This window comes from Podarcis muralis, chromosome 8 (genome assembly GCF_964188315.1).
Source record: "Podarcis muralis chromosome 8, rPodMur119.hap1.1, whole genome shotgun sequence".
In the NCBI taxonomy this organism is placed as follows: domain Eukaryota; kingdom Metazoa; phylum Chordata; class Lepidosauria; order Squamata; family Lacertidae; genus Podarcis; species Podarcis muralis.
Genome location: NC_135662.1, coordinates 734784 through 760508, shown reverse-complemented (window position 1 = coordinate 760508; position 25725 = coordinate 734784). Strand labels below are relative to the sequence as shown.

The window sequence follows — 25725 nt, the reverse complement described above, 5'->3', positions numbered from 1 at the left end:
AGTGTCCGGGCTGAACGATGGGGGTGGAGACGCTCCTTCAGATATACTGGACCGAGGCCGTTTAGGGCTTTAAAGGTCAGCACCAACACTTTGAATTGTGCTCGGAAACGTACTGGGAGCCAATGCAGATCTCTCAGAACTGGTGTTATGTGGTCCCGGCGGCCACTCCCAGTCACCAGTCTAGCGGCCGCATTCTGGATTAATTGCAGTTTCCGGGTCACCTTCAAAGGTAGCCCCACGTAGAGCGCGTTGCAGTAGTCCAAGCGGGAGATAACTAGAGCATGCACCACTCTGGCAAGACAGTCTGCGGGCAGGTAGGGTCTTAGCCTGCGTACCAGGTGGAGCTGGTAGACAGCTGCCCTGGACACAGAATTAACCTGTGCCTCCATGGACAGCTGTGAGTCCAAAATGACTCCCAGGCTGCGCACCTGGTCCTTCAGGGGCACAGTTACCCCATTCAGGACCAGGGAATCCCCCACACCTGCCCGCCCCCTGTCCCCCAAAAACAGTACTTCTGTCTTGTCAGGATTCAGCCTCAATCTGTTAGCCGCCATCCATCCTCCAACAGCCTCCAGGCACTCACACAGGACCTTCACCGCCTTCACTGGTTCTGATTTAAAGGAGAGGTAGAGCTGGGTGTCATCTGCATACTGATGAACACCCAGCCCAAACCCCCTGATGATCTCTCCCAGCGGCTTCATATAGATATTAAAAAGCATGGGGGAGAGGACAGAACCCTGAGGCACCCCACAAGTGAGAGCCCATGGGTCTGAACACTCATCCCCCACCACCACTTTCTGGACACGGCCCAGGAGAAAGGAGCGGAACCACCGTATAACAGTGCCCCCAGCTCCCAGCCCCTCTAGACGGTCCAGAAGGATGTTATGGTCGATGGTGTCAAAGGCCGCTGAGAGATCCAGCAGAACTAGGAAACAGCTCTCACCTTTGTCCCTAGCCCGCCGGAGATCATCAACCAGCGCGACCAAGGCAGTTTCAGTCCCATGGTGAGGCCTGAATCCCGATTGGAAGGGATCCAAATGGTCCGCATCCTCCAGGCGTGCTTGGAGTTGTCTGGCAACCACCCGCTCAATCACCTTGCCCAAGAATGGTAAATTTGAGACTGGGCGATAGTTGGCCAAATTGGCTGGGTCTAAAGATGTTTTTTTAAGAAGCGGTTTAATGACCGCCTCTTTCAGCGGGTCTGGGAAGGCTCCCTCATAGAGGGAAGCATTCACCACCCCGCAGAGCCCATCGCCCAGCCCTTCCCGGCTCGCTTTTATCAGCCAGGATGGGCAAGGATCAAGGAGACAGGTGGTCGGTTTCACTTTTCCAAGCAGCCTGTCCACATCCTCGGAGGTAACAGACTGGAATTGATCCCATGTAACAGGACCAGACAGAACTCTAGCACTCTCCCGCCCTGGCCCTGCTCCCACGGTGGAGTCTACCTCCTTCTGAATCTGAGCGACTTTATCTGCAAAAAACTTTGCAAAAGCATTGCAGGAGATCTTGGGGTCCCTACCAGGCCCCGGTGGTGCAGGTGGTTCCGATAGATTGCGAACTACCTGAAAAAGTCTCCTGCTGCTGTTTTCTGCAGATGCAATGGAGGCGGTGAAGAAGGCCCTCTTCGCCGTCGCCATTGCCACTTGGTAGGCTCGACGTTGAGCTCTAGCCCGTGTCCGGTCTGATTCAGAATGAGTTTTCCGCCACCGGCGCTCTAGCCGTCTCAACGATTGTTTCATCACCCTCAGCTCCGGGGAAAACCACGGGGCTGTCCGGGCTCCATGCAATCGGAGAGGGCGCTTCGGAGCCAGACAGTCAATAGCCCTGGTTAACTCCGCATTCCAGCGGGCCACCAGGGAATCAGCTGAAAGGCCATCAACTTGGGATAAAACATCTCCTATCACTCTCTGGAAGCCAATTGGATCCATTAAGTGGCAGGGGCGGACCATCCGAATCGGTCCCACCTCCCTGCAGAGGGGAAGGGTTGCGGAGAAGTCCAGTTGCACCAGGAAGTGATCTGACCATGGCACTTCTTTTGTTTCGCTTTTAGATAATGTCAGATCACCAACATCTGTAGAGGTAAACACCAAGTCTAAGGCATGTCCGCGGCTATGAGTTGGGCCAAACTTATTCAGGGACAGCCCCATGGAGGCCATGCTTTCCACGAAGTCCCGAGCGGCCCCTTGTAAGGTCGTGTCGGCATGGATGTTAAAATCCCCCAGGACAACCAAGCTAGGTGTCTCCAGGAGCATATCCGCCACGACCTGAAGCAGCTCGGGCAGGGAATCCTTGGTGCAGCGGGGAGGTCGGTACACCAATAGGAATCCTGTACTGCCCCTATTGCCCAACTTCCAGAACATGCACTCAGAAAATTGGGTCTTCCCAATAGGACGCCTGGTGCAGACTAATGACTTCCTAAAAATCACTGCAACCCCCCCTCCCCGCCCACATGACCTGGGTTGCTGTGCGTAAGAGAAACCTGGTGGGCAAGCAGCGGCAAGGACAGGCCCATCTGCCTCATCCAACCAGGTCTCTGTCACACATGCCAGGTCAAATCCTCCATCCACAATCAGGTCGTGGATGGCAGTGGTTTTATTCATCATTGACCTGGCATTGCACAGCAACACTTTCAGGTCATGTGGGTTTCCCTTGCTGATTCCAGTATCCTTCCGGTCAGGACCAGACCTGGAGGCAGGGATAGTCCTCAACCAACGACTAAACCTGCCTCCTCGGTAATGACATGGTCTGGTCTTAGCGTAACTCCTCCTCCGGCCCGTGATCACTGAGATCGGGTGTCCCAATACATTCCCTCCTGTGGAACCTGCCCCAGCCATTTTGTTTGCTGAGGCCCACTCCCAGGCAGCCCTGACCCTTCCCCTTAAAAGGCAAAATACAAACTATATAATAACTTAACAGAATAATAAAAATAGAAGCACAGCAAAAAACAATAGTGCTAAAATTAAACTGTTCCCCACCCTAACTAAATACTTAACCAACCGCAAACAGAAATAAAATTATAAAATTATAAAACATTATAAAAAACAACCACCACCATTTAAGGTGCAGCAAATTAAAAGCAGTTAAAGCATTTAAAACCATTTTGTCCCTTGCTGCAGGTAGCTGCTCAGGCCTCTAAACTGTAGTGGTGAGTGCAGGCCCCGCCCCCTAGGCCAGATGGAATTGGCAGGAGAGGGAGCGGCCCACCAAACACTCAGCAGAGCAGCAGCAGCAGCAGTTGATATGTAAATTATATATACCGTATTTTTCGCCCCATAAGACGCACTTCTTTCCTCCTAAAAAGTAAGGGGAAATGTCCGTGCGTCTTATGGGGCGAATGTGTGGTTGATCGCTGGCTCCCTTTTCGCCCCCTTGCCCAGGCCTCCATCGTTGAATGTTCTGCAGACGGAGGCCGTTTGTTTCCCCAGCGACATGTGACTGGCTGATTAGATTATCTGTCTGGAAATTGTAGAAACGGCTCCCTTTCCTTTCCTAAAGAAGCTACAGAACTGTGAGTTGAACCCCATAAAAACAAGATTTTTTTCCCTTTGCAAAGTAAGCTCAACAACTTTGAGCTGATCCTCAAAAAAGGGGCTTTCCCCCTTTGCAAAAGAAGCTGCACAACTGTGAGCTGATCCCCCCAAAAACGGGGCTTTCCCCCCTTCCTCCTCTAAAAACTAGGTGCATCTTATGGAGCGAAAAATACGGTGATTTTCAGACATCTTTCTTTATAGATATTGTAATGGACGGACTGTGATTTCATTTGCTTTTTTTGTAATTGCCTGGAGTATCGATAAACAAGGCGGAGTAGAAAATTTAAAAAACCTGGATGATCTGGGGGGCTCTGAAGGATGGAGACCCCCTGGGTGGGGGGACAAGGGAGCTGAGCTGAGAGGTGCAGGAAGGTGGGGGCAAAGGAGGAAGAGGAGAAGGAGTGTTAAGTTGTGGGCGAACATATCAGACGACACAGCGATTCTTCAAACAGCTCTTGTTTATTCCGAGGCCAGAACAGAACTGGGCTTAGGGCTCAGTCAGCCTGCTTATATAGAGCTCCAGTACAACAGTTACTGTAGCAACTTTCTAAAACTATCCAATCACTGAATGTCACTTTCGATTCTTCATTTGCATACAAACTATCCAATCACTGAACATCACTTTCGATCCTTCATTTGCATAACTATCTACAGTATCCCCCTGCTGGCCCAGGGTGAGAACTTCAGTACATAACACGGAGGAAGGTGAGAACTGCCCTCACCCTTCCTCCTTCCCACAATAATCAGCAAAGACCAGGCTGGACGCACAATACTTCTTACCTTCTGGAAAGGTTTAAAGGAATAATGCCTTCTGGATGGAACCTTCTGCGCCAAAAGCTGAGCTCTGTGCTCCTGGGAGGAAGAGAATCATCAGGTGCCGCTTCCAGCGTGGAGAAAAGAGTGTTTGTTTGTTGCCCAAAGGGCAAATCCCTTTGCTGTGCAAAAACGTGGCCTGGGACCCCCCCCGGCCCCCACTGGAGGCAGCTTTCAAAAGCAGGAGCCCCCGGGTCGTGGGCAGGCAGAGGGACACATGGACCCGTAATATAGTTTCGGGTGAGGTCTTTGGGGCCCACCAAATAAAAAACTTTTGGTGTCGCAGTATCCTAGCAGGTGATCTATAGAAATAGTCGGTGAAAAATGGCTTTTAGTTCATTTTTCTCATGAAGTAATTAAGCTTTTTTATTTTAAAAAAAGTGTCACTGAAAGCTTTTGGTGTCATAGCATCCCAGAAAGGGATCCACAGGAGGAGTCGATTTCTTTTTAACGGCAAATTGGAGGGGGCATAAAAATATTAGTTTTAATATTTTGTTGAAAGCCACTCAGAGTGGCTGGGGAAGCCCAGCCAGATGGGCGGCGTATAAATAATAAATTATTATTATTATATTATTATATTGCAGCGGTGGGGGGGAGGAGGTGAGTCATTCCTGCTTAAAATGCTGGCAGATTAGAGGCGGTTAAGTGGAGCATCTATAGGCCGGCGCAGGTGAGTTTAATATTTTGTTGAAAGCCACTCAGAGCGGCTGGGGAAGCCCAGCCAGATGGGCGGCCTATAAATAATAAATTATTATTATTATTATTGTCAGAGCTGCCCCAGGTCCCAGCTCACAGAGGACCAACGCCAGTCCATTGCTATATAAAACAGTCTTTATTGAAGCTCAGTTTTGCTTTCACAGCTGCGGCGCGCAGCTCTACGTCTTAAACCCTAGACCGCCGAAGCTCCGTCTGAGTCTCCTCCCCCCAGACACCAGTTTAAGACCCTAGCCTTGCTCCACCTCTTTCTCTGCTCCCTTTTCCTCTGGGTCCGCCTGTCTGTTGGGGCTTTCCCCTTTCTAGACTCTTCTGACGCTGACTCTCCCGAGTCCTCCCCCTCCCTCCGGCGGGCTTTAGGACCTGGTTCCCAATCCGGGCTTCCTGCTGTCCCGCTCGCCTGTACATTTGAACTTGGCGCGCGCGCCCAGCCTGCCACCTTCCTCCTGACCGTTATACTGCTCCTCTCGCTGCTCCCCTCTTCGGGGACACTAGCTGGGCTTGACTCCTCCTCCCTGCTTGCCGGAGGAGACGTTGGCCCTGACCTATGGGGCTCTTCCCCCCCACGACGCTCTGGTGGGGAAGCTGGCCCTGATTTCCAGCTACTGCTCTGGGAGTCTCCGCTGGCCCCCTGCTTCTGGTGTGTCCCCCCTGGGACCCCCCTTGCCCTGGCCATCGGCGCCCCCTTCTGGGAATCTTCTGATTCACTGGAGAGGCTTATGGAATCTCTCGGGTCACTGTCATACTCCCCTACGCTGCCCTCAGATTCTTCCCCTTCGCCCTCCATTTCCTCTCTCCCCTGCGCCTCTCTGCTCCTGAGCCCCTGGCAATTATATTATTATATTGCAGTGGTGGGGGGCGGGGAGGTGAGTCATCCCTGCTTAAAATGCTGGCAGATTAGAGGCGGTTAAGTGGAGCATCTATAGGCCGGCGCAGGTGAATTACATTTCTCCCATCAACCATATTCTCCTAATCGATTCTCCCTGACATTTGGACTGGATTCTGGTGCTATAGCTTGGGCTCCTGGCTGCTGAGGCTGGAATCCAGCTGGTGCCTTAAGGTGGAGCAATGAATGAAAACTCTCCCTTGCCCAAATTACTGGCATCTGCGCACACAATTGCACCCCTCCGCAAGAGTCACTGCCACAGTATGAGGAACGGCTAAGGGAGCTGGGCATGTTTAGCCTGGAGAAGAGGAGGTTAAGAGGTGATATGATAGCCATGTTCAAATATATAAAAGGATGTCACATAGAGGAGGGAGAAAGGCTGTTTTCTGCTGCTCCAGAGAAGCGGACACGGAGCAATGGATCCAAACTACAAGAAAGAAGATTCCACCTAAACATTAGGAAGAACTTCCTGACAGTAAGAGCTGTTCGACAGTGGAATTTGCTGCCAAGGAGTGTGGTGGAGTCTCCTTCTTTGGAGGTCTTTAAGCAGAGGCTTGACAACCATATGTCAGGAGTGCTCTGATGGTGTTTCCTGCTTGGCAGGGGGTTGGACTCGATGGCCCTTGGGGTCTCTTCCAACTCTATGATTCTATGAAATATTCTATGAAAAGTTCAAGATGACGATTCCAGCCTGGCTAAATCACTCAAGGAGCTCATAGCTCCCAAGGGCCAGATAGAGAGGCCCCAGGGGGCCATATTTGAAGTTCCCAACCCCTGAAGTTCACTGGGCTGAAAGCCTTAATGAAAGTTAGCTTCTTAGCTGAAGGTTGTACTCAGCCGGTGTAAGCCAGACCTTCCTCTCTGACGAAGGGAGATCATTCTAGCTGCCCAGACAACTCAAGTGGGGAAGCTGCTGGCTGGGGAACTGCATTGGCAAATTGCTGGTTTCTTCCCAGAGGAGGGAACCTTATTTTCTGAGCCGCACCTGGATGAGAACAGACCCTGACTCCCCCCCTGACACGCTAGAGAAAAGGCCAGGAGAGAATGGGTGCGTTGCAGATTTCAGCCTGGCTCCTGCTTGCAGAGTTTGACAGATTCTGTAGCGGGGGGCGGGGGGGGCAGGCTGGAGCCAGGTGACCCCTCCCCGGCCGAAGGAAGAGAGAAGGGGGAAGAGGCACCTTGAGCTCCTGCATCTTCCCTTCCAGCCAGCGGTCGCAGGTTCCTCGCATCGTCTCTTTGGAGTGGCTCGCCTCCACCGGCCAGGAGCTCAGCTCCTTGGTGAAATAGCTGTGGGGGTCCTGGATTCCCACCTCCTGCATCAGCTTGTGAATGACGACCCTGAAAGGAGAAAGAGGCAGGTGGGCTCACGCTGCAAGGCGGGGGAATTGCACCCACAGGACCACTCCACCACATTTGCTGACCTGAGCCATAAAATACCTGTCAGAGCAATGAGCTAAAGGAATGTTTTTCCTTAAACACCCATTTTCCCCTGCCGGTTGCTGTCCACCTGCTCTTTGAGAATGTGCATCTAGGCAAGGATGGAAGGGGGTGGTCTCTGCTGCCTGTAACTTGCTAACTGAAGGCAAACAGATTTGGGCGGGCAATTTGGAAATCCACGTGGTCCTAAAACCTGATTTTAAAACCATGCGGATAAAAGAAGCTGTGCTGAAATCAATTCACCTGTGGCATGTGTTTTGTTTCCCTTTAAACAAAACCTCAACACAGCCCTTGCAGTAAAGGCTTTTCAAATCGTTTTCTTTTAAAGGGGGGGGGGGTTTGCTTATTGAGAGAGCAATCAAGATGGAGCCAGCCAGAGCAGCTGGCGACTTTGAAAAGCAGCAACTCTGACAAACTGTCCTGAAGCCTTTTGTTTCCTCTGCCCCCCTTAAGGCCTAGGCTCCTACCTGTGCCCCCCCCCCCCCCGCCCAGGCCCTTACTTGTCTGGGGTGTAAGCCTGCATGTAAAAGGTCATGAGCTCCACTATCAGGTCCTTGTTCTCCTTGTCCATCTTCACGAGGCCCTGCAAGGTGCCCAGGATGAACCTCCGATGCCGCCTTTCCTGGAATGTCGAGAGAAGACAAGGGCATCTTGGCAGGCAGACACAGGAGCCCACAAAGCCAAGGGCCAGCCTGGGCCAGCAGTGCCTACTCTGGCTGGCAGTGGCTCCCCACGGGCTTTGGCAAAGAGAGGAGGAGAGACAGAGGTCTTTTCCAAACTGGCTATGCACAGCAGCTGCCCTGAGATACGGCATTCCTGAATTGCAGGGGGTTGGGCTGAATGACCTTTGGGGTCCCCTCCAATGATACCATTCTATGGCCCTGCAAGTCACTCCTGGGTCTGGCCAGCAGGGAAGTTGAAATCTCTTGACAGCCGGGGGGCCTCCCTCTCTGGTGGGGTGAAGGGGGGCACATTCCATCTGGCACTCACAACACTGGGGACTTGCTGGCCTTTTGCACACAATCTCTTTCCCCTCCTGGGAAAATGCAGTTTCCACCAGAAGGAGAGAACCGTCTTCAGGAACGACATCTGCAGCACTTGCAAGCGCTGGCTCCCCTTCCTCCCCTTGTTGCTTTGCTTCAAAAACATCTCCCACCCCTTTAAAAGTCCCCCTTGGGCCTAAGCACCTTCTCCACCAGACCCAGTGGGGAGAAGAAGAAGAGAAGAAGAGGAGTTTGGATTTGATATCCCGCCTTTCACTCCCCTTCAGGAGTCTCAAAGCGGCTAACATTCTCCTTTCCCTTCGTCCCCACAACAAACACTCTGTGAGGTGAGTGAGGCTGAGAGACTTCAGAGAAGTGTGACTGGCCCAAGGTCACCCAGCAGCTGCATGTGGAGGAGTGGAGACGCGAACCCGGTTCCCCAGATTACAAGTCTACCGCTCTTAACCATTACACCACACTGGCTCTCAAAAGGAGGTCCCACCTTCCTTTTGAGGGGCTGCTCAGTTATGAAGACCAGAAACTTTAGCCAGCGGCTGGGGACAGTGGAAGCCCAGCCTTCCGCGCATGCGTGTGTGTTCCCCCAGCAGAATATACAAGACAAGATCTGCCCGGCCGCACAAAGCGAGGAGCCCAGAGTGACCCTCACCCGGAGGGAAGGAGGGTCGTCCCTCTTGTTCAACACCTGGATAAAGGTGCTGCAGACCAGCTCTTTCATCCGATTCCCCATCTCGTCTTTCAGGCTGGCGATGGCTGCAACCAGCTCTGCCTTTTGGCCAAAGTCTCTGGTGGTAACCAAGAAGGCCATCATCTTCGTCAAGAACTCGTTCAAGGTCATCTCCGGCGGAAAGCCCTGGTGAGAGGGAAGGGAAGCTGCCTTGCGGGGGTTTGGACCAGACGATCCAGGGGGTCCCTCCCAATTCGAGGATTCTAGGAGCGCCTCTGAGCTGATGCGCCCCCCTCCCCCGGGAGGACAAGAAGAGCCTGCTGGGTCTTGAAAGAGCAAAAGAAATGGCCCCAGCAGTTGCAGGAGCTGCGGGAGGCCAACTTAGCCAAAGGATAGGTGCACACAGCCTGCCCCAGACCCACACGCTGCCCCAGAGGAATCTGCTCATTCAGACCACACTCTCACCCTCCCATAGAGATAATATGTGCACAGCTTATCTTCTCTCTCTGGGGGTCTCTAGCAGCAAATGCTCTACCAATGAGTAACAGCAGAGTATTTTTACAACACCCCAACCTCCCAGAACTGGCTAGTTCTTTTGCAGTGGGAGTTTAGGAATGACTATGGAGGTGGAAAGAGCCTCTGAATACCCTTCTGGCTGGCCAGTGGGACCACATGGAGCTTCTCTTTACACTGGCCCAGACAAACCCCCCCCCCATCGCCATTAAGAAAGGGGGGCTTAACAGTCTCAAAATCCCATAAAGGGGAGGCATCCCCTCAACCTCCTCTGCCTCCTCAGAACCATCCAAAGAGGCGAGGAAGAAGCTCACTCTCGCTCTCTCTGAATCTCTTTTCTGCACAGAACTCTGCACATCCTCCGAAACCCAGGACTCACTCAAGCAGGTGAAACGCAACCAGCTAAGTTATATGTCGCCTGTGAGCGAAATATTGTCACCTTTCCCTTTTCTTTGCTTCTCTCCCCTCACATTTCCCAAATAAAATTGTTTATACTTTGATATTTGACTTCACTGGTTTACACAGGAATTTGGAGTCTCTCGTTAAAATTATTCCCCATGTGATAGGTGGCATGGCTGTTAAGCTTTCTCTCCTTCATTCTTTCTTTCTCTCACACACAGTTGTTCTGTTCTGCATCCTCTGGGCTTTCAAAACACAAATCTAAAGCTCTTTTTCATTTGACCTTTCTAGAGCTTAAGGGAGGGGTCCTTGTCAGCTGGGTTTAGAGATCCCTTCAGATCACAGATGGGCAGCAAAGTCGCTTCCAGCCTAGTTGGTTCTGCCCGGACACTGAGGTCCAGCGCCAAGGGCCTTCTGGCGGTTCCCTCACTGTGAGAAGCCAAGTTACAGGGAACCAGGCAGAGGGCCTTCTCGGTGGTGGCACCCGCCCTGTGGAACGCCCTCCCACCAGATGTCAAAGAGAAAAATAACTACCAAACTTTTAGAAGACATGTTAAGGCAGCCATGTTTAGGGAAGCTTCTAATGTTTAATAGGTTTCGTATTTTAATATTCTGTTGGAAGCCGCTCAGAGTGGCTGGGGAAACGCAGCCGGATGGGTGGGGTATAAATGATAAATTGTTATTATTGTTATATATAGGATCAGCCTGTGGTTGCAGGCCTGTTGCCATTCTTTCTTGGGGAGAAGACCATTTACAGGAAAAGTGGCTCTACCAGTAGAGGAAGTCTTGGTCTTCCAGGTCTGTGGCAAGCAGAGCCCCAGCTATAGAAGGGAGGGGGCAGGGAGAAGGCCCCGTGGGTAGCAGGACTCCTTGGCCCTCCTTGGCCCTTAGGGATGGTCTCCAGATCCTCCTTGTCCTTCAGCCTCTCACCTCAGGAAAGAGATCTTGGAACCACAGCATGTCCAGGAATGGCAAGACGAAGAAGGGAGGCTCTTTCTTCGGCTCTGGGTATTGAGACTCATCCAGCTGCGTCAGGAAGATCTCAGGAAGATCCGTCTGGAATAAAGAGGAGGAACCATTTTTCACAATGTTCCTCCAAAACATTGCCAAAAATGCCAGTTTCCCCATAAACCCGTTAGAGTGGTTAATATGCATTCCTTTCTAAATTAACCATAGTTGCCATAGACCAAATTTTCTCCATTCAGATATAGGCAGATATATGCTTCCCCACATTTTTAGCTATTTATATCTTAGCAGCAGTTATAAGGTTAAACACAGTTTCTTGACCATTTTCTGGAATAAAATATTTTACATAATATTTAGGAGAAATATTTTTTGTCCAATGGTATGTGACATCCTAATAGATATAATAGCCTGAACCAATTTCCAGAATATTTATTTTTGAGAACAATTCCAGATGTATGTGTAATTTGCTTTATTTAATCCACATCGCTGACATTTTATCCGATCCTAACTTACCTATTAAGTTCAATTTCTAAGGCATTAAATACTTTAAGTTATTTATCTTTTGTTTGTTTTGTTTATTTAAAACAAACCAAAATGAGGAGAAACCAAAGGAGACCCACACACAGAGAGAGAGAAACAGCCTGACTTGGGGGTCCCTGGCTTATGGGTCCCTTGCCACACGGGACCCTCTCAGGACATCCCTTGCCAGCAGCAGGAGAGAGGAAGGGCCATCCCAGGTAAGGAAGAGGTGCCCGCTTACCTGTTTTGTACTCGGTTTGATGATGCTGATCTCTTCAGAAACCCGTGTCCTGGGCTCCTCGTCCTCCTTCCACACTGGGACCGTTCTTTCTGTCTCCTGGCAAAAGCAGAAGGGAAGGTGCAGACCCCCTCGGCCAAGAGGAGCCCCCCCTGTGCCCCACAGTGCCCCACCCACAGACAGCCTCCTGAGATGGCTGCACTTCCCAAGCTAAGCAGGTCTGAACCAGGACAGGTTCCAAGTGGGAGGCCAATTTGGAGCCCTCAGGCACGACCAACAGGTAGATTGCGATCTACCGGTAGATCACTGGACGTCTGTGGTAGATCACCGGTAGATCACTGGCTCCCCCCAAAGAAGCCAAACAACTTTGAAGTTGTTTGAAGTTGCTCCCCCCAAAGAAGCTCAACAAGTTTGACCTGAACCCCAAAAACTGGGGTAGATCACTGCCAGGGTTTAACTCTTGGGAGTTGGCCACCCTTGGCTAGAGGGAAGACCAGCAGTTAGAGCTAAGCTGAAGCAGCAGGCATTGCCTTGTGGTTTTGCCCCAGGGTGTCTCAAGCGTGTCTTGCATGCTCCCTGCCAAGGCTTGTCCTCTCTGGGTGCTGAGTCTGTTTCCTGCCTGCTCCTTTCACAGGTTTCCAGGCAGGGTCCCCCCGAGAGCACAGCGCAGGCCCCCAGCCTCCCCCCAGCAGGCCTGGCACTGAGGGTGCAGGGGGAGGACGCCCTGCTCCGCCTTACCGGCTCCACCACCCTCACGAGTCTCTCATCTGTCTCATCCGCCAGCATCTCCTGGCTGTGAAACTGCAGGGCGGCCACCGAGTTGGGGATGAAGCCAGACGATAGCCTGGGCAGCGGGGCGTGGTGGCTCTCCAGCTCCTGGCAAGGGAGAGCAAAGCAGTTCAGACAGCAGCCGCCTTCCGCACCCCAACAGCAAACCTTGGGGGCTTGCCCCACCCCTTCTGGAATTTTTGTAAACCTTGTCTCATTGGACAGGGAATATCGGGTGACTTTCGACAGGTGCCTGTATTTCAGTTCTCGTATTCTTTTGGAAAGAGGGAATTTGCTAAATTCAGCTTTAGGTGTGAGCGGAATTGGATTTCTTCCCCTGCTCCCTTCCCGTGAAGGTCACACAGAGCTTGTCAGCCATAGGCACATGCTCTTTTGTCCTCAGGTCTCCCTCGTGGGTGTCCCCCAGAGAGGCACCTGGCTCCTGGACTAGATGAGCCATGGGCCTCATCCAGCAGGCTCTTCTTACAGAGGTCTGCTTTGAAAGCAGAACCTCCATGCCCAGGAACAGTCTACATCTAAATCCCATGTAATGGGGGGCAACGAGGGGAGAATAGTGCTGCGTTCAGGTCCTGCTGGGGAGCTTCCCTTAATGCCCATCTGGTTGGCCACTGTGAGAACACAATGCTGGACCAGGTGGGCCTGATCCAGCAGACAGGCTCTTCTTAGCTTCTTATGCCCAGCCAGAGCACACCTAAGCAGTGGTCCTCCAGCTCAGCTTTTCTAGGGGGAGAGAGGCCCCCCTCGCCCGGCCATGACACTGCCCTGGAAATGCAGCTGCTCAGGGCGCTGCCAGAGAGGAGGAGCATTGCCAGCTCTCTGCCTCAGGCCCTGGCAGCAGACTGGCTTGTGGCCTCTCCCCGGAGCCAGAGGAGGAGGAGGAGGAGGACAAGGGGGAGAGGAAGGAGCCAGCGGCCCAGAGAAGCCTCACAACCTGCAGTCTGAAGTATTCCTTGCTGCCGGAAGGCGGCCTCTCAGGAAAGAAGCCCTTGATGATGACGGAAGATGTCTGGCTCTTCATGCGGGAAACGGAGCCCAGGGACTTGGCCGAAGACTCCTGGCTCCTGGCAGGCGAGGAGGGAGGCAGCTCCTGGCTCCCGACTGGCAGAGATGGATGGGACTCCTGGCTCTTGGCTGCGAAAGCTGGAGACGACGTCCGGCTCCTGGCTGGCAAGAGAGGAGAGCCCTGGCTCTTGTCAAGCGAGGAAGGAGACCCCTGGATCTTGCCTGGTGATGAAGGAGACCCCTGGCTCTTGTCAAGCGAGGAAGGAGACCCCAGGCTCTTGTCAAGCGAGAAAGGAGACCCCTGGCTCTTGTCTGGTGACGAAGGAGACCCCTGGCTCTTGTCAAGCGAGGAAGGAGACCCCTGGCTCTTGTCTGGTGACGAAGGAGACCCCTGGCTCTTGTCTGTCGAAGGAGACTCCTTGAAGACGACACTCTAGGCACACAATCCAGGGTCGCCCAGGTGAGGCACAGGGGAGGACACCTGCGTACCCCACTCCTTTCCCCCTCACCTTGCTTGCACCTCCTGCCCCCATCTCCCAAATGCCTCCCGCAGCCAGGGAACGGCACAGGACACAGAACCACCCCAACACCCACCAACGTCCACATCGGGGGCCTTGCCAGCCCCTCCTGCGCTGGAGCCCAAAGACGTAGAATTACACCCACGGTGGGTGGGCCGTTTCTTATACAGGGGAGGGGGAGATTCTCCCTCTGGCAGTGGCTGAGAGAAATGGGGAACTGAGGGGGTTGGGGGTTCTGCTGGGCTCTGGGGTGGTGTCAGAACTCCAACAAAGCTGAGAGTAGGAAGATTCGGGACGAATAAAACGAAGTCCTTCTTCACGCACCACAGAGCGAAACTGTGGAACTCCCTTCCTCATGAGGCAATGATGGCCCCAACCTGTTCATTTCCGTGGTTTGGTTGGAAGTCACTTTGGGTTGCCTTGGACAGGATAAAGCTTTCATCTGGGTCCTGAGGGAGGACATCCCATGAGAGCCGCACCCGCCAATTGCAGCCCCCAAGGGAGGCAGGGATGCGACAGCAGCAGGTGAGCCAAGGGGGGGCCCCTCTTACCTTCTCGCTCTTGATGGGCTCCCCAGGGAAACTGGGGGTTGAGGACAGTTGTGAAGGGGGTGAGACGGAAGGACGCATTTTGGACTCTTTGATTGTATCCAAGTCTTTATTCAACTGAATAATAATAATAATAATAATAATAAATTTTATTTATATCCCGCCCTCCCCAGCCTTAGCCGGGCTCAGGGCGGCTAATAACAATAAAACAGTACAAAAGTACAGCATAAACAACATTCTAAAATCATTCATTATAAAAATTAATTAATTCAAGCCACTGGCAACCATTGGGCCAGAGCTCCGCGAAGATTGCCGAGGGAGGGAGTCAGGCTGTGCCCTGGCCAAAGGCCTGGTGGAACAGCTCTGTCTTGCAGGCCCTGCGGAAAGATGTCAAGTCCCGCAGGACCCTGGTCTCTTGTGACAGAGTGTTCCACCAGATCGGAGCCACAGCCGAAAAAGCCCTGGCTCTGGTTGAGGCCAGCCTAACCTCTCTGTGGCCTGGGATCTTTAGGATGTTTTTGTTTGAAGACCGTAAGGTCCTCTGTGGGACATACCAGGAGAGGCGGTCCCGTAGGTACGAGGGTCCTAGGCTGTATAGGGCTTTAAAGGTTAAAACCAGCACCTTAAACCTGATCCTGTACTCCACCGGGAGCCAGTGCAGCTGGTATAGCACCGGGTGAATGTGATCTCGCAGCGAAGACCCCGTAAGGAGTCTCGCTGCGGCATTCTGCACCCGCTGGAGTTTCTGGGTCAGTCTCAAGGGCAGCCCCACGTAGAGCGAGTTACAATAATCCAGTCTGGAGGTGACCGTCGCGTGGATCACAGTGGCTAGGTCAGGGCGAGAGAGGTAAGGAGCCAACTGCTTAGCTTGGCGGAGATGAAAAAATGCCGCCTTTGTTATAGCTGCAATCTGCGCCTCCATGGAGAGGGAGGTATCGAAGATTACACCCAAACTCTTAACGGACGGTGCTGGCACTAATTGCACCCCCGCAAGAGATGGGAGTTGCCCCCCCAATCCCATATCGTCCCGCCCCAGCCAGAGGACCTCTGTCTTCGAAGGATTTAACTTCAACCGGCTCCCACGTAACCATCCAGCCACAGCTTCCAAGCATCTGATCAGTGTGTCTGGGGCCGAGTCAGGATGGCCATCCATCAACAGATAGAGTTGGGTGTCATCGGCATACTGATGGCAACCCAGCCCAAAACTCCGGACAAGCTGGGCAAGGAGGCGCATAAAGATGTTAAAAAGCATTGGGGAGAGTATCGCACCCTGGGGTACTCCACACACCAAGGAGTGGCGCAATGACAATTCCCCCCCAAGTGCCACCCTCTGTCCCCGACCAGAGAGAAACGAGGAAGAAGAAGAAGAAGAGGAGGAGGAGGAGGAGGAGGAGGAGGAGGAGGAGGAGGAGGAGTAGTTTGGATTTGATATCCCGCCTTTCACTCCCTTTAAGGGTCTCAAAGCAGCTTACATTCTCCTTTCCCTTCCTCCCCCACAACAAACACTCTGTGAGGTGAGTGGGGCTGAGAGACTTCAGAGAAGTGTGACTGGCCCAAGGTCACCCAGCAGCTGCAGGTGGAGGAGCGGGGAAGCAAACCCAGTTCACCAGATTACGAGACTACTGCTCTGAACCACTAGACCACACTGGCTCTAGGGTGAAGGGCAAGGAAAAGGAGGAGCTCAGGTTAACTTTGCAGGCCAAACTCAGAAGGGTCTTTTGTCAGACTTCAGTCCTCTCTTGGGACTATAATGATTGCTATTAATGACCTGCCCTTTACCCTAAGGTTCCTGGGTGGGTTGCAACATTAAAACACAATGTCATTGTGGGCTGGGGCAGGGCGGGGGGTTCAGTCTGGATGATGCCCCGAGTCCCTTCCAATACTTGGAGCCCTGCATGTAGGGAGGGTTAGAATTCAATAGAATAAATTGCCAAACTAGTCTGACAAGATCCTTTGTAAGACTATTATTACTATTCTTGTAATAGAGAGAAAGAGGGTTCGTTCATGCATATGTGGTGGGAATGTAAGATAGTGAAGGGTTTCTGGGAGAAAATGTATAATGAGTTAAAGAAAATCCTAAGGTACAGTTTTGTAAAGAAACCAGAGACCTTCCTATTAGGGATAACCAGAAAGGAAATAAACAAGAGGGATTTCAAGCTCTTCCAATATGCCATAACTGCAGCGAGAATGCTGATAGCCCAACGTTGGAAACAGGAACAAGTGCCGACTTTGGAAGAATGGAGATCAAAACTAACAGAGTATGCGGAACTGGATAAACTGACTGGAAAAATTAGATTTCAGAAAGATTATAAGTTTTTGGAGGACTGGGGTAAATTTAGAGAGTATTTGGAAAGTGTATGTGAGGAGAATACAACGCTAGTATGCTTTGAAGAGGCTTTGTGAAAAACAACGAATATCGCAAAAAGATAAATGAGGATTCAAATATTACTCAAAGGTGATATTAAAATTAAGAAATGTGTAGATAAAGGAATAATTATGGAAGATTTCAGAGGAGTTGAGGGAAGTTCAACAAATCAAAATATGTGTTGTGGAAAAATGATGATGGGAGAATTTATGGAAATTTTTTTTAATAAAAAACTATTCTTGTTATTCTCTATTAAATTTTTATACCGCTCTTCAACCGAGGATCACAGGGTGGTTTACAATATTAAAATGAAAAAATACATACCATGGTAACAAAGAAAAGCAATGACACCCCATCTCCCCACTGTTTAAAAAGCCATAGGTTGTTTAATTAGCCAAAGGCCTTCGGAGAAGAGGAATGCTTTTGCCTGGCACCTAAAGATATGTAAGAAAGGCCCCAGGTGAGCCTCCCTGGGGAGAGCATCCCACAGGTGGGGAGCCACCACAGAAGAGGCCCTCCTGCCATAAAACATGTCTGTCCTGTATTGGTCTCTACAGCCACCGCAGGCGCCAAAACTCTCCAGTGGGTTGACTTTACCCCTGAAAATAGATGGAGGCAACACACTAGCTGGCCATGGAAGTGTCTTCATCAGCCTCCCAAAATCCTGTGCTGGGAGGCTAGAGCTGCAACTAAGTGATGGGGCCCTCCAGACTAATGGATGGGCCATTAGTCCTCCACTCCCCACCCCCAGCTGTGTGTGTTTGTGAGCTGGGCTGGGCTGGGAGCAGGCTGGGAGCTGGAGCCCCAGAGACCTGCTTGCTCTGTGCTGGATCCAAAGCTGAGACCGATGAAGAAGCAGGCTGGGCGGGGTGTGGATGCCGCGAGCCCCCCATCCGATGCTCAGATTGCAGAGATGTGTGAGGGAAACCATCTCAGCATACCAAAGGTCCTGGGTTCAATCCTTCAAGGCATCTCAAGCTCAAAGGGTCTGACTGCCCAAATAGCCCACTCTAGAGAGAGTGATTGCTGCCAGCCAGAGAAGACCGCACTGGGCTGGACAGACCAAAGGCAGCAGCTTTAAGTGCGCCCACAACTTCTGGGATCAGGCGAGCACACATTTTAAACAACAGATATTGTGTGTGCCCATTTGTCAGTCTGTGGGCTTCCTGCTTCCATGCCCCCTGCCCCCACCTCTGGAATCTCACCGTTGCCCGACGGATCTTGACCTTGCTGCCCCTGGTGTCCATGCCAGAGAGCATGAGGCCGGGGGAAGGACGTCTTGTGCTGGGGGGAGATTTCTCCGCTTCGTCCAAGGGGGGGCTAGAGCTGGGCTCCAGGACCTCCTCAGGGGCTATCACCACTGGCGGGGGCACCGGAGGGGGCAGCCTCCTCCTCTTCTCCATGGGGGGTCTCTTTCCCTTTTGCGCCAGGCCTAACTGGGAGACAAGAGGGGCACTCTCAGTCCCCTGCCGCTGCCCCAGCCCCTTCCCCACTCCAGCTGCCCCCCAAAGACCCTCACCTGCTCACTCTTGGACCTCCTCACTCCAAAAAGTGGGAATCTCGCTGGAGGAGGAAGCGGGGTTAAAGCTTCTTTGATTTCAGACACAGACGGGGCTGTTGAGACGACGGCCTGTGGGCTCCCCTCTGCAGGGGGGCTGGTGTCCTGCGGGGAAGGCGGGAGGAAGGGGGTCTCTCACAAACCAAGATGGCGCCACACAGTCGCCCCTAGGTGCCACCTTGGACAAGGACTCAGTGGCATCACCTCAGGCAAATAATAATAATAATAATAATAATAATAATAATAATAATAATAGATTATTTATACCCTGGGTTTCCCCAGCCACTCTGGCCGGCTTCCAACAGAATATTAAAATACTGTGGTCTATTAAACATTAAAAGCTTCCCTAAAGAGGGCTGCCTTCAGACGCTCCGAGGACCGAGGAGGCGAAAGGTTTTGGCAAGCCCTGGCGGAAATGCTACAGCACAGCCTCAGGGCTGTATTACCCTGGTGGCTTCAAAGGCCTCTCTCGCCAAGGGAAACTGAGTCGGCCTTCAGCTCAGAGCCACCGATCAGAGGGCAGAGACACCAGGCAAGAGACCGCATGTCTCCTGAGGCAGAGCATGGAGGGCGGGGGGGGGGGGGCGCCGCCCCTCCAGTTACCTCCAACGTCTCAGGACCTTGCAAGGAAATGGGGGGAGGGAAGGACCCCAGGAACATGCCGTCTGGCCCATAGAGCTCCGAAATGGACTTCGCCCGGCACATGGCTTCCAGCACCTCATCGGCATTGAAGGTGTCCTCCACCGGGATCTGGGAGGAGAGAAAAGGCGGAGGGGAGGAGACGCAATAAACGCCACCTGTGAGGCGGCCCAACTGGATGAACATGCAAAACTACCCCCCCCCCCGTCTCTCTCCCACCGCTCTGCAGAGGAGATGCTCAAAGGACCAAAAGCTCCTGGGAAGTCTAACCTCTTCCTTGCTGGCCTCCCCTCACCCTTCCATCCCAGGCGGGGAGGGGCTGGAGGACCTCCTCCACAGAGACCCCCTTGCCTGGAAAGTGCCCCTTCCCTGCCACCAAGTCCCATCGACCCCCCAGCCCAGTGAAGCAGCCCAGCCCCACCTCAATTTTGGGTTGCGGCTTGTAGAATATCTGCAGGTATTTCTCAAAGGCCTCTTCCTTCATTTCCTTGGTGGGCCGCGATTTCTTGGTCACGCTCACTTTCCCCTTCTGGACCAGCTCCAGATCCTGGTCCCTGTCGGCCATCTGGGAGAGTCCCTGCAAGAGGGTGCGGGGCTCAAGGCGTCTCTGCCCCTCTCTCCTCCCTCCCATGCTCTGCCCCACGGCCAGAGAGCCCCTTGCCCAGCCAGATCCAGCCTTCTCCCCCCCCCCCTCCAGACACGCTCTCCCCTCTTGCAGCCTGGTTTCCCCTTGGGAAGTGCCTGATCTTTGCTCTCCCTTGAACCCTCATTTCCATCTCACCAGCGCCTGTTGTGAAACATGGCACACGGGACTCCAGGGCCGCTTCCCCCGGTGCTGAGTGGCGCATGGCTCTTGTGGAGCTGGCCTTGGCACCAGAGAGGGCACTGCTGCCCTTTGAAGCGGCTCTGGTCTCCTCAGGGGGGACGGCAGGCCTTACCTCCGCCCTGGCGTGGATGTCGCGGAGCACTCTGGACTCCTGCAAGGCCATCCTGCGGGCTCCAGGCACAGGGGACCTGCGTGGGGAGAACGAGAGAGAGAGTGACAGAGGAGACGCCAGAGGCAGCTTGGCATCCTGACTCTGGACGCCCTCCCTGTCTGAAAACAAGCCCCACCCTGCGCCACCCCGTGGCCTCTTTGCCCTGGGAACTGCCCCCCCAAACAGAACCACAGAATGGTAGATCTGGAAGGGACCCAGCAGGGATCTTTCTCTCTGCCCTCCTTCCTCTCCCTTCTAAAACCAACCTTTCTATGGAGCCTTTGCCACAACACCTCGAGCTCCTGCAGCCCCCCCCCCCCCAAAGCACACTGCAGCTTAGCCTACACAGTAATTGACCAAAGAAACACTCTGATTCCCCTGTTTCTTCCCTCCTTCCATTTCCTTTCCCCTCCTAAAATGACAGAATGTAAAGTCCTCGGGGCAGGGACCTGTCGTTTTGCACCCTCAACTTGCCCTGTGTGCCTGGATAGCGCTAGATCCATAGGTGTCCTCGTCTCAGCAGCCCTGCTAAGGGGCACCAGAGCGAGGGAAGGAGCCAGATGCTGTGCCCCTGGCACTGGGTGCTCAGCAAGAAGGCTGCTTTCCGGAATCTTACTCGGTCTCCTCCAAGGGCGGGTCCTGCTTCAGCCGCCGGACATTCTCCTTGACCAGAGCCTCAAAGTGGGAATCGCTGATGGGGAGAGGGACGCCCTTGAGGGGCTCCAGGAACCTGGCGCACAGCAGCTGCAAGAGACAGGAAGGGGTCGTTGTCCCAGGGCACAGACCTCCCCAGCAAAGAGCATGGGGGCAGCAGCAGGGAGCCTGCCCCCCACCCCCCAGGGACGCCAGACCTTCATCCTGTAGTAGTTGGGCAGGTACTTGTTGTGGTGGATGAGGAAGACGTGTTTCTCCAGCCCAACCAGCAGGTCCCCCCAATGGTTGGCAAAGGCCAGGCTCTCTGGGATGCTGTTCATCTTCAGGTGCCTGCAGGGCAGAAATGGGGGGGGGGTGAGCTTGGCTTCCAGGGACCCTTCCCAAAACCCCCGCAAGCCCCGGCTGGGCAGCCAGAGCAGAGGGCCTAGCACAGACTCTCCGCCGTGGACATTAAAACCATAAGGCGCATGGAGGCCGCCTTAAGCTCCGCTTTAAAACCCCAGCAAAACATTCGGTTGTCACGTGTGGGAAAGGCATGGTGGCTTGAAAGGTCGCTATGGATATAAAGTCTCATTGGATCCTTCAGCCGGGATTCCTGCATTGTGGGGGGTTGGGATGGATGACCCAGGGGGGTCCCTTCCAACTCTACAGTTCTAAATAGAAACAAGAAATGCATGGATCAGGGAAATTAAAGGGAAGGTGGGAAAGGAATTTTGAGAGCAGCAGTGATGGAAACTCCAAATGGGGAAGAAGAGGATGAGGCTTGTCTGCAGCTATTTTCTTTTGAAGCTTCAGGTGTCGCGAGAGGCATTGGGGAGGGCGGACGTTTCAAACATCCAACGGCCTCCAAAACAACCAGGGGGCACCATACTGTCCTGCAAGCAAAGCAGGCATCCCTGTGTGGGACACGACACAGAGTGGGCTTGCTCCGAATCAAGCCTGATGGATCCCCATGGCGCTTGCTCCCAACTGAGAGGGTGCCAGACTGGGGCTGGGCCCTGGGCGTCTCCAGGTGAGGCTGGGAGAGCCCTGCTCAAAGCCTGCCAGAGCCATTGCTACCAGTCAGTGTAGACCAGGGCTCCCCAAACTTGGGTCCCCAGCTGGTTTTGTACTACAGTTCCCATCATCCCTGGCCTCTGGACCTGTGAGCTTTGGATGATGGGCATTGTAGTCTGACAACAGCTGGAGACCAAGTCTGGGGAGACCCCGGTGCGGCTGATGCTGAGTTGGAGGAGCCTGTGGCCTGCAGCTCCCAATGGCCCTGTGCGCAGCTGGAAGGGCTCCCCAAGGGAGAGAGCCCCATTGGGAGGAGGGGGCTGCCCCGGCCCACAGGACACCCCCATTCCCCATTCAGAATCCGGCCCGTCAGTCACCGCAGCAGCTTGTTCTCGATGTCCCAGATCTTCACGGATCCATCTCTGCTGGACGAGGCGAAGAGCTTCAGGTTGGGGCAGCAGCAGAGGCCTGGAGGGAGGGAGGCAGCGAGGGGGCGACAGCCGTGAGACAGGAGAGCCGAGCCCCCCTTCCCCCCCCCGGCCTGGCCTTTGCGCCCTCCCGGCTCCCGCGCACCTGTGATGTCGTCCTGGGCGTCGTCTTCGGGTTTGTGCTCGGAGCGCGTCTGCTTCATCAGGTTGTAGTAGACGACGCTATAGGTGGCCGTCTGGGGGTCCTGGAAGGCCACCGCCAGCGTCTCCCCCAGGGAGCAGAGGTGCAAGGCAGGGGAGGCGCAGGAGAAGCTCAGGAGCGGGACCAGGCACTCCGTGGTGTAGGGGAAGACGCGCCACATCTTCACCGTGCGGTCGGCACCTGCCCCGGGGGCAAGGAGAGGAACAGGGTCAGCCCCCGGGGCAGAGGAAGCTCCTCTTTCTTCCTCCTTCTTGCCCCCCCCCAACCCAGTGTCCCTGGGTTGGTTTCTGCAGATCTACACCATGTTATTGCCTTGAGTTTTGGAGGGGCTGGTCTGCATGATGCACGAGTCCCTTCTAGCCGGGGGTCTTGTTCAGTGGCAGAGCTTCATGCTCCAGCACCAGGAGGGCAGAGAGCAGGCTGGGGCAGGGCTGGTGCGTGTCCTTGGGGCGGGGCATGCCGCCTGCAGGGGTGTGGCGCCCAGTGCAGGCGGGGGGCAGCCACGATGGCACCCCACCAGGATTGCGCTGCCGGGGGCGGTGCGCTCCCCCCGCACTCCTCTTCCCCCACCAGTGGTCTTGGTTCCAGCAAATATTCTAAATATCTTATGGTGGATTCCACTGTTGAAAGTCACAGAATTTTGCTGTAGCCACTTAGCAGAATTACCATATTTGTCCGTGTATAAGACTAGGTTTTTCCTCTTAAAAATAATGTCAAAAATTAGGGGGTGTCTTATACACGGATGGGACGCGGGTGGCGCTGTGGATTAAACCACAGAGCCTAGGACTTGCCAATCAGAAGGTTGGCGGTTCGAATCCCTGCGACGGGGTGAGCTCGCATTGCTCGGTCCCAGCTCCTGCCAACCTGGCAGTTCGAAAGCACGTCAAAGTGCAAGTAGATAAATAGGTACCGCTCTGGCGGGAAGGTAAACGGTGTTTCCGTGCGCTGCTCTAGTTCGCCAGAAGCGGCTTAGTCATGCTGGCCACATGACCCGGAAGCTGTCTGCGGACAAGCGCCGGCTCCCGGCCTCTTGAGTGAGATGAGCACGCAACCCCAGAGTCGGTCACGACTGGACCTGATGGTCAGTGGTACCTTTACCTTTACCTATACACGAATACATCTCCCGCCCTTTTCTTACAACTGAGTCCCCAAAAATAGGGGGCGTCAATGAATGGTTTGATTCTTGCATCCCTGTATTTATATCAACCTCTGAACTGCTAAATTCCTGGCCCCTATCTCTCTCTAAGTCCTACTGAAGGGCACAAATCATTGAGACGTTTAGGCTGCAAACTGTACCCTCCTTGCAGTGGGGCAGGAGAGCTGAAAACATTGCCAGTATAGCATACTTATGAGAATCTAATGCACACCTCAATTTTCAAAACCCTGAAACCAAAAAAGGATTTGCTGGCGATTGTAAATGCGCCATCAAATCCAATGTGCACCCTAATATTCACGATGTAAAAGGTGAGCATTACACTTGAGTAAATGTGATATTTCACATCTGGCAACCAAGGTGCCCCCTGGGTTTCAGAGAGCGTATGGGCAGCATAGCTGTCAGCTTTTCCCTTTTCTTGCGAGGAATCCTATTCGGAATAAGGGAATTTCCCTTTCAAAAAGGGAAATGTTGACAGCTATGATGGGCAGGCGAGTCTAAAAAGCCCCAGACACAAATTTTCACAGCCCTCTGGCAGCTCTGGTGGCTCATTGACCAGAAGCGATGTATTTAGCATTAACTCTGGAAGGGTAGATTCGATTCTGACCAAGCTAAGTCTCCCAGAGCAAAATATCCATCCAGGGGCTTCTATGAATTTACCTCATCCTCTTTTAAAGCCATCCACGTTGGTCAGGGTCTCCTGGGGGAGGCAGCTCCAGAGCTGGACTACCAAAAGATCTTCTCTGACCTTTGGAGACACCAACTATAGAGGGCAGAAGGGGCTTCATCCCCCTCAATATTTGTGGGTCGGGGGTCTGAGCTCCTCCCCGTATTACTGCCGGGCAGTACTCATGTGCCTGGGGGGGCAGGATGCATGGAGGGTGAAGATCACCCTCTGCACCCCCTATCCCTGATATTTGGGTTTGCCTAACCAGAGGACTCACCTGCCGAAATGATACACATCTGCGTGGGGTATTCAGCCAAGGCTGTGACCGCTTGGGAGCCGTGAGCCTCCACCTTGTACCGGTCTCGGGCCAGAAACCACTCCACCACCGTCAGGAAGCCCGTTTTGTGCCCCAAAATGAGCAGGAACCTGGGGGGGGGGGGGAGAGAGAGAGAAGCGTCCTTTGATAAGTATGTTCAGACAGATATGCATGATGGAATGGCAGCTTCTGGGGTCGGGGGAAAGAAAAGCCCAATCTGAAAAGTCAAGTTCAAAAAGAGAATTTTGCTGCAACTTGGGTTGACTTTATAGATTTCGTGAGCATAGCCAAACCTGGTAATCTTCTTGCACCAGCGCTTTGAACTGTGTGCTTGGCATCATTTCCTAACCCCCCCCCCCTCTCCCCGCCCAGGTTCTTGGGTGAACTTGGCTCACCTGGGGGGGGGGGATAACATCCTTCTGCCACTTAGCACTTCTTTAGTTCTATGAATAGTCTAAGGTTTCATTCTTCTTCTAATTTCAAGCCACCTCAAAGCATTATTTATTTTAAGACTTTGCATGATATTTTTGTTTTATTTCCTTTTTTTATGTGTATCATGACTTGGTATAGCTATTACTTGTAGTTTGATTAGTTTGTCATATTCTATCATGATTTTATATGTTGTAAAAGGTAAAGGTAAAGGGACCCCTGACCATTAGGTCCAGTAATGGCCGACTCTGGGGTTGCGGTGCTCATCTCGCTTTATTGGCCAAGGGAGCCGGCGTCCAGCTTCCGGGTCATGTGGCCAGCAGGACTAAGCCGCTTCTGGTGAACCAGAGCAGCACATGGAAACGCCGTTTACCTTCCCGCCAGAGCGGTACCTATTTATCTACTTGCACTTTGACGTGTTTTCGAACTGCTAGGTTGGCAGGAGCAGGGACCGAGCAATGGAAGCTCACCCCGTCACGGGGATTCGAACCGCCAACTTTATGACCGGCAAGCCCTAGGCTCTGTGATTTAACTCACAGCGCCACCCACGTCCGTGATTTTATATGTTGACTCAACACCAAATCAGTGATTGTGCGTGTTTCTAAAGGGGAAATTATAGTTTTGGTGTTCTACAGCTCCTGCTTTTGAAATGTGATGTTTGGTGTTCTTATTGTTAAAATATTAATAAAAAATACAGTATTAATAAATAAAAAAATAGCGGGGGGTGGAGGAAAAGGCAGGCAGACATGGGGAATGTAAAATACAGAATTCAAGGCACATGGAAAAGCCGTGTCTGTTGTG

The 25725-nt window shown here is 53.1% G+C and overlaps 1 protein-coding gene across 2 annotated transcripts in view; it reads right to left on the bottom strand.

Annotated features, from left to right (window-relative positions):
• WDR97 (WD repeat domain 97) overlaps positions 1–25725 on the bottom strand; it is a 49371-nt gene that overhangs the window by 10601 nt on the left and 13045 nt on the right. For both annotated transcript variants that reach the window (XM_077932652.1, XM_028735920.2), the window contains exons 7-25: positions 24457–24605; positions 22303–22539; positions 22107–22197; positions 20931–21063; positions 20696–20823; positions 20041–20116; positions 19524–19679; positions 19067–19213; positions 18425–18568; positions 18111–18341; positions 14544–14657; positions 13404–13907; positions 12422–12559; positions 11687–11782; positions 10891–11016; positions 9031–9234; positions 7881–8002; positions 7122–7281; positions 4311–4382 (exon numbers count right to left, since the gene is read on the bottom strand). In XM_077932652.1, the coding sequence (XP_077788778.1) occupies positions 4311–4382; positions 7122–7281; positions 7881–8002; positions 9031–9234; positions 10891–11016; positions 11687–11782; positions 12422–12559; positions 13404–13907; positions 14544–14657; positions 18111–18341; positions 18425–18568; positions 19067–19213; positions 19524–19679; positions 20041–20116; positions 20696–20823; positions 20931–21063; positions 22107–22197; positions 22303–22539; positions 24457–24605 (3028 nt within the window). The remainder of the gene's footprint in view (positions 1–4310; positions 4383–7121; positions 7282–7880; positions 8003–9030; positions 9235–10890; positions 11017–11686; positions 11783–12421; positions 12560–13403; positions 13908–14543; positions 14658–18110; positions 18342–18424; positions 18569–19066; positions 19214–19523; positions 19680–20040; positions 20117–20695; positions 20824–20930; positions 21064–22106; positions 22198–22302; positions 22540–24456; positions 24606–25725) is intronic.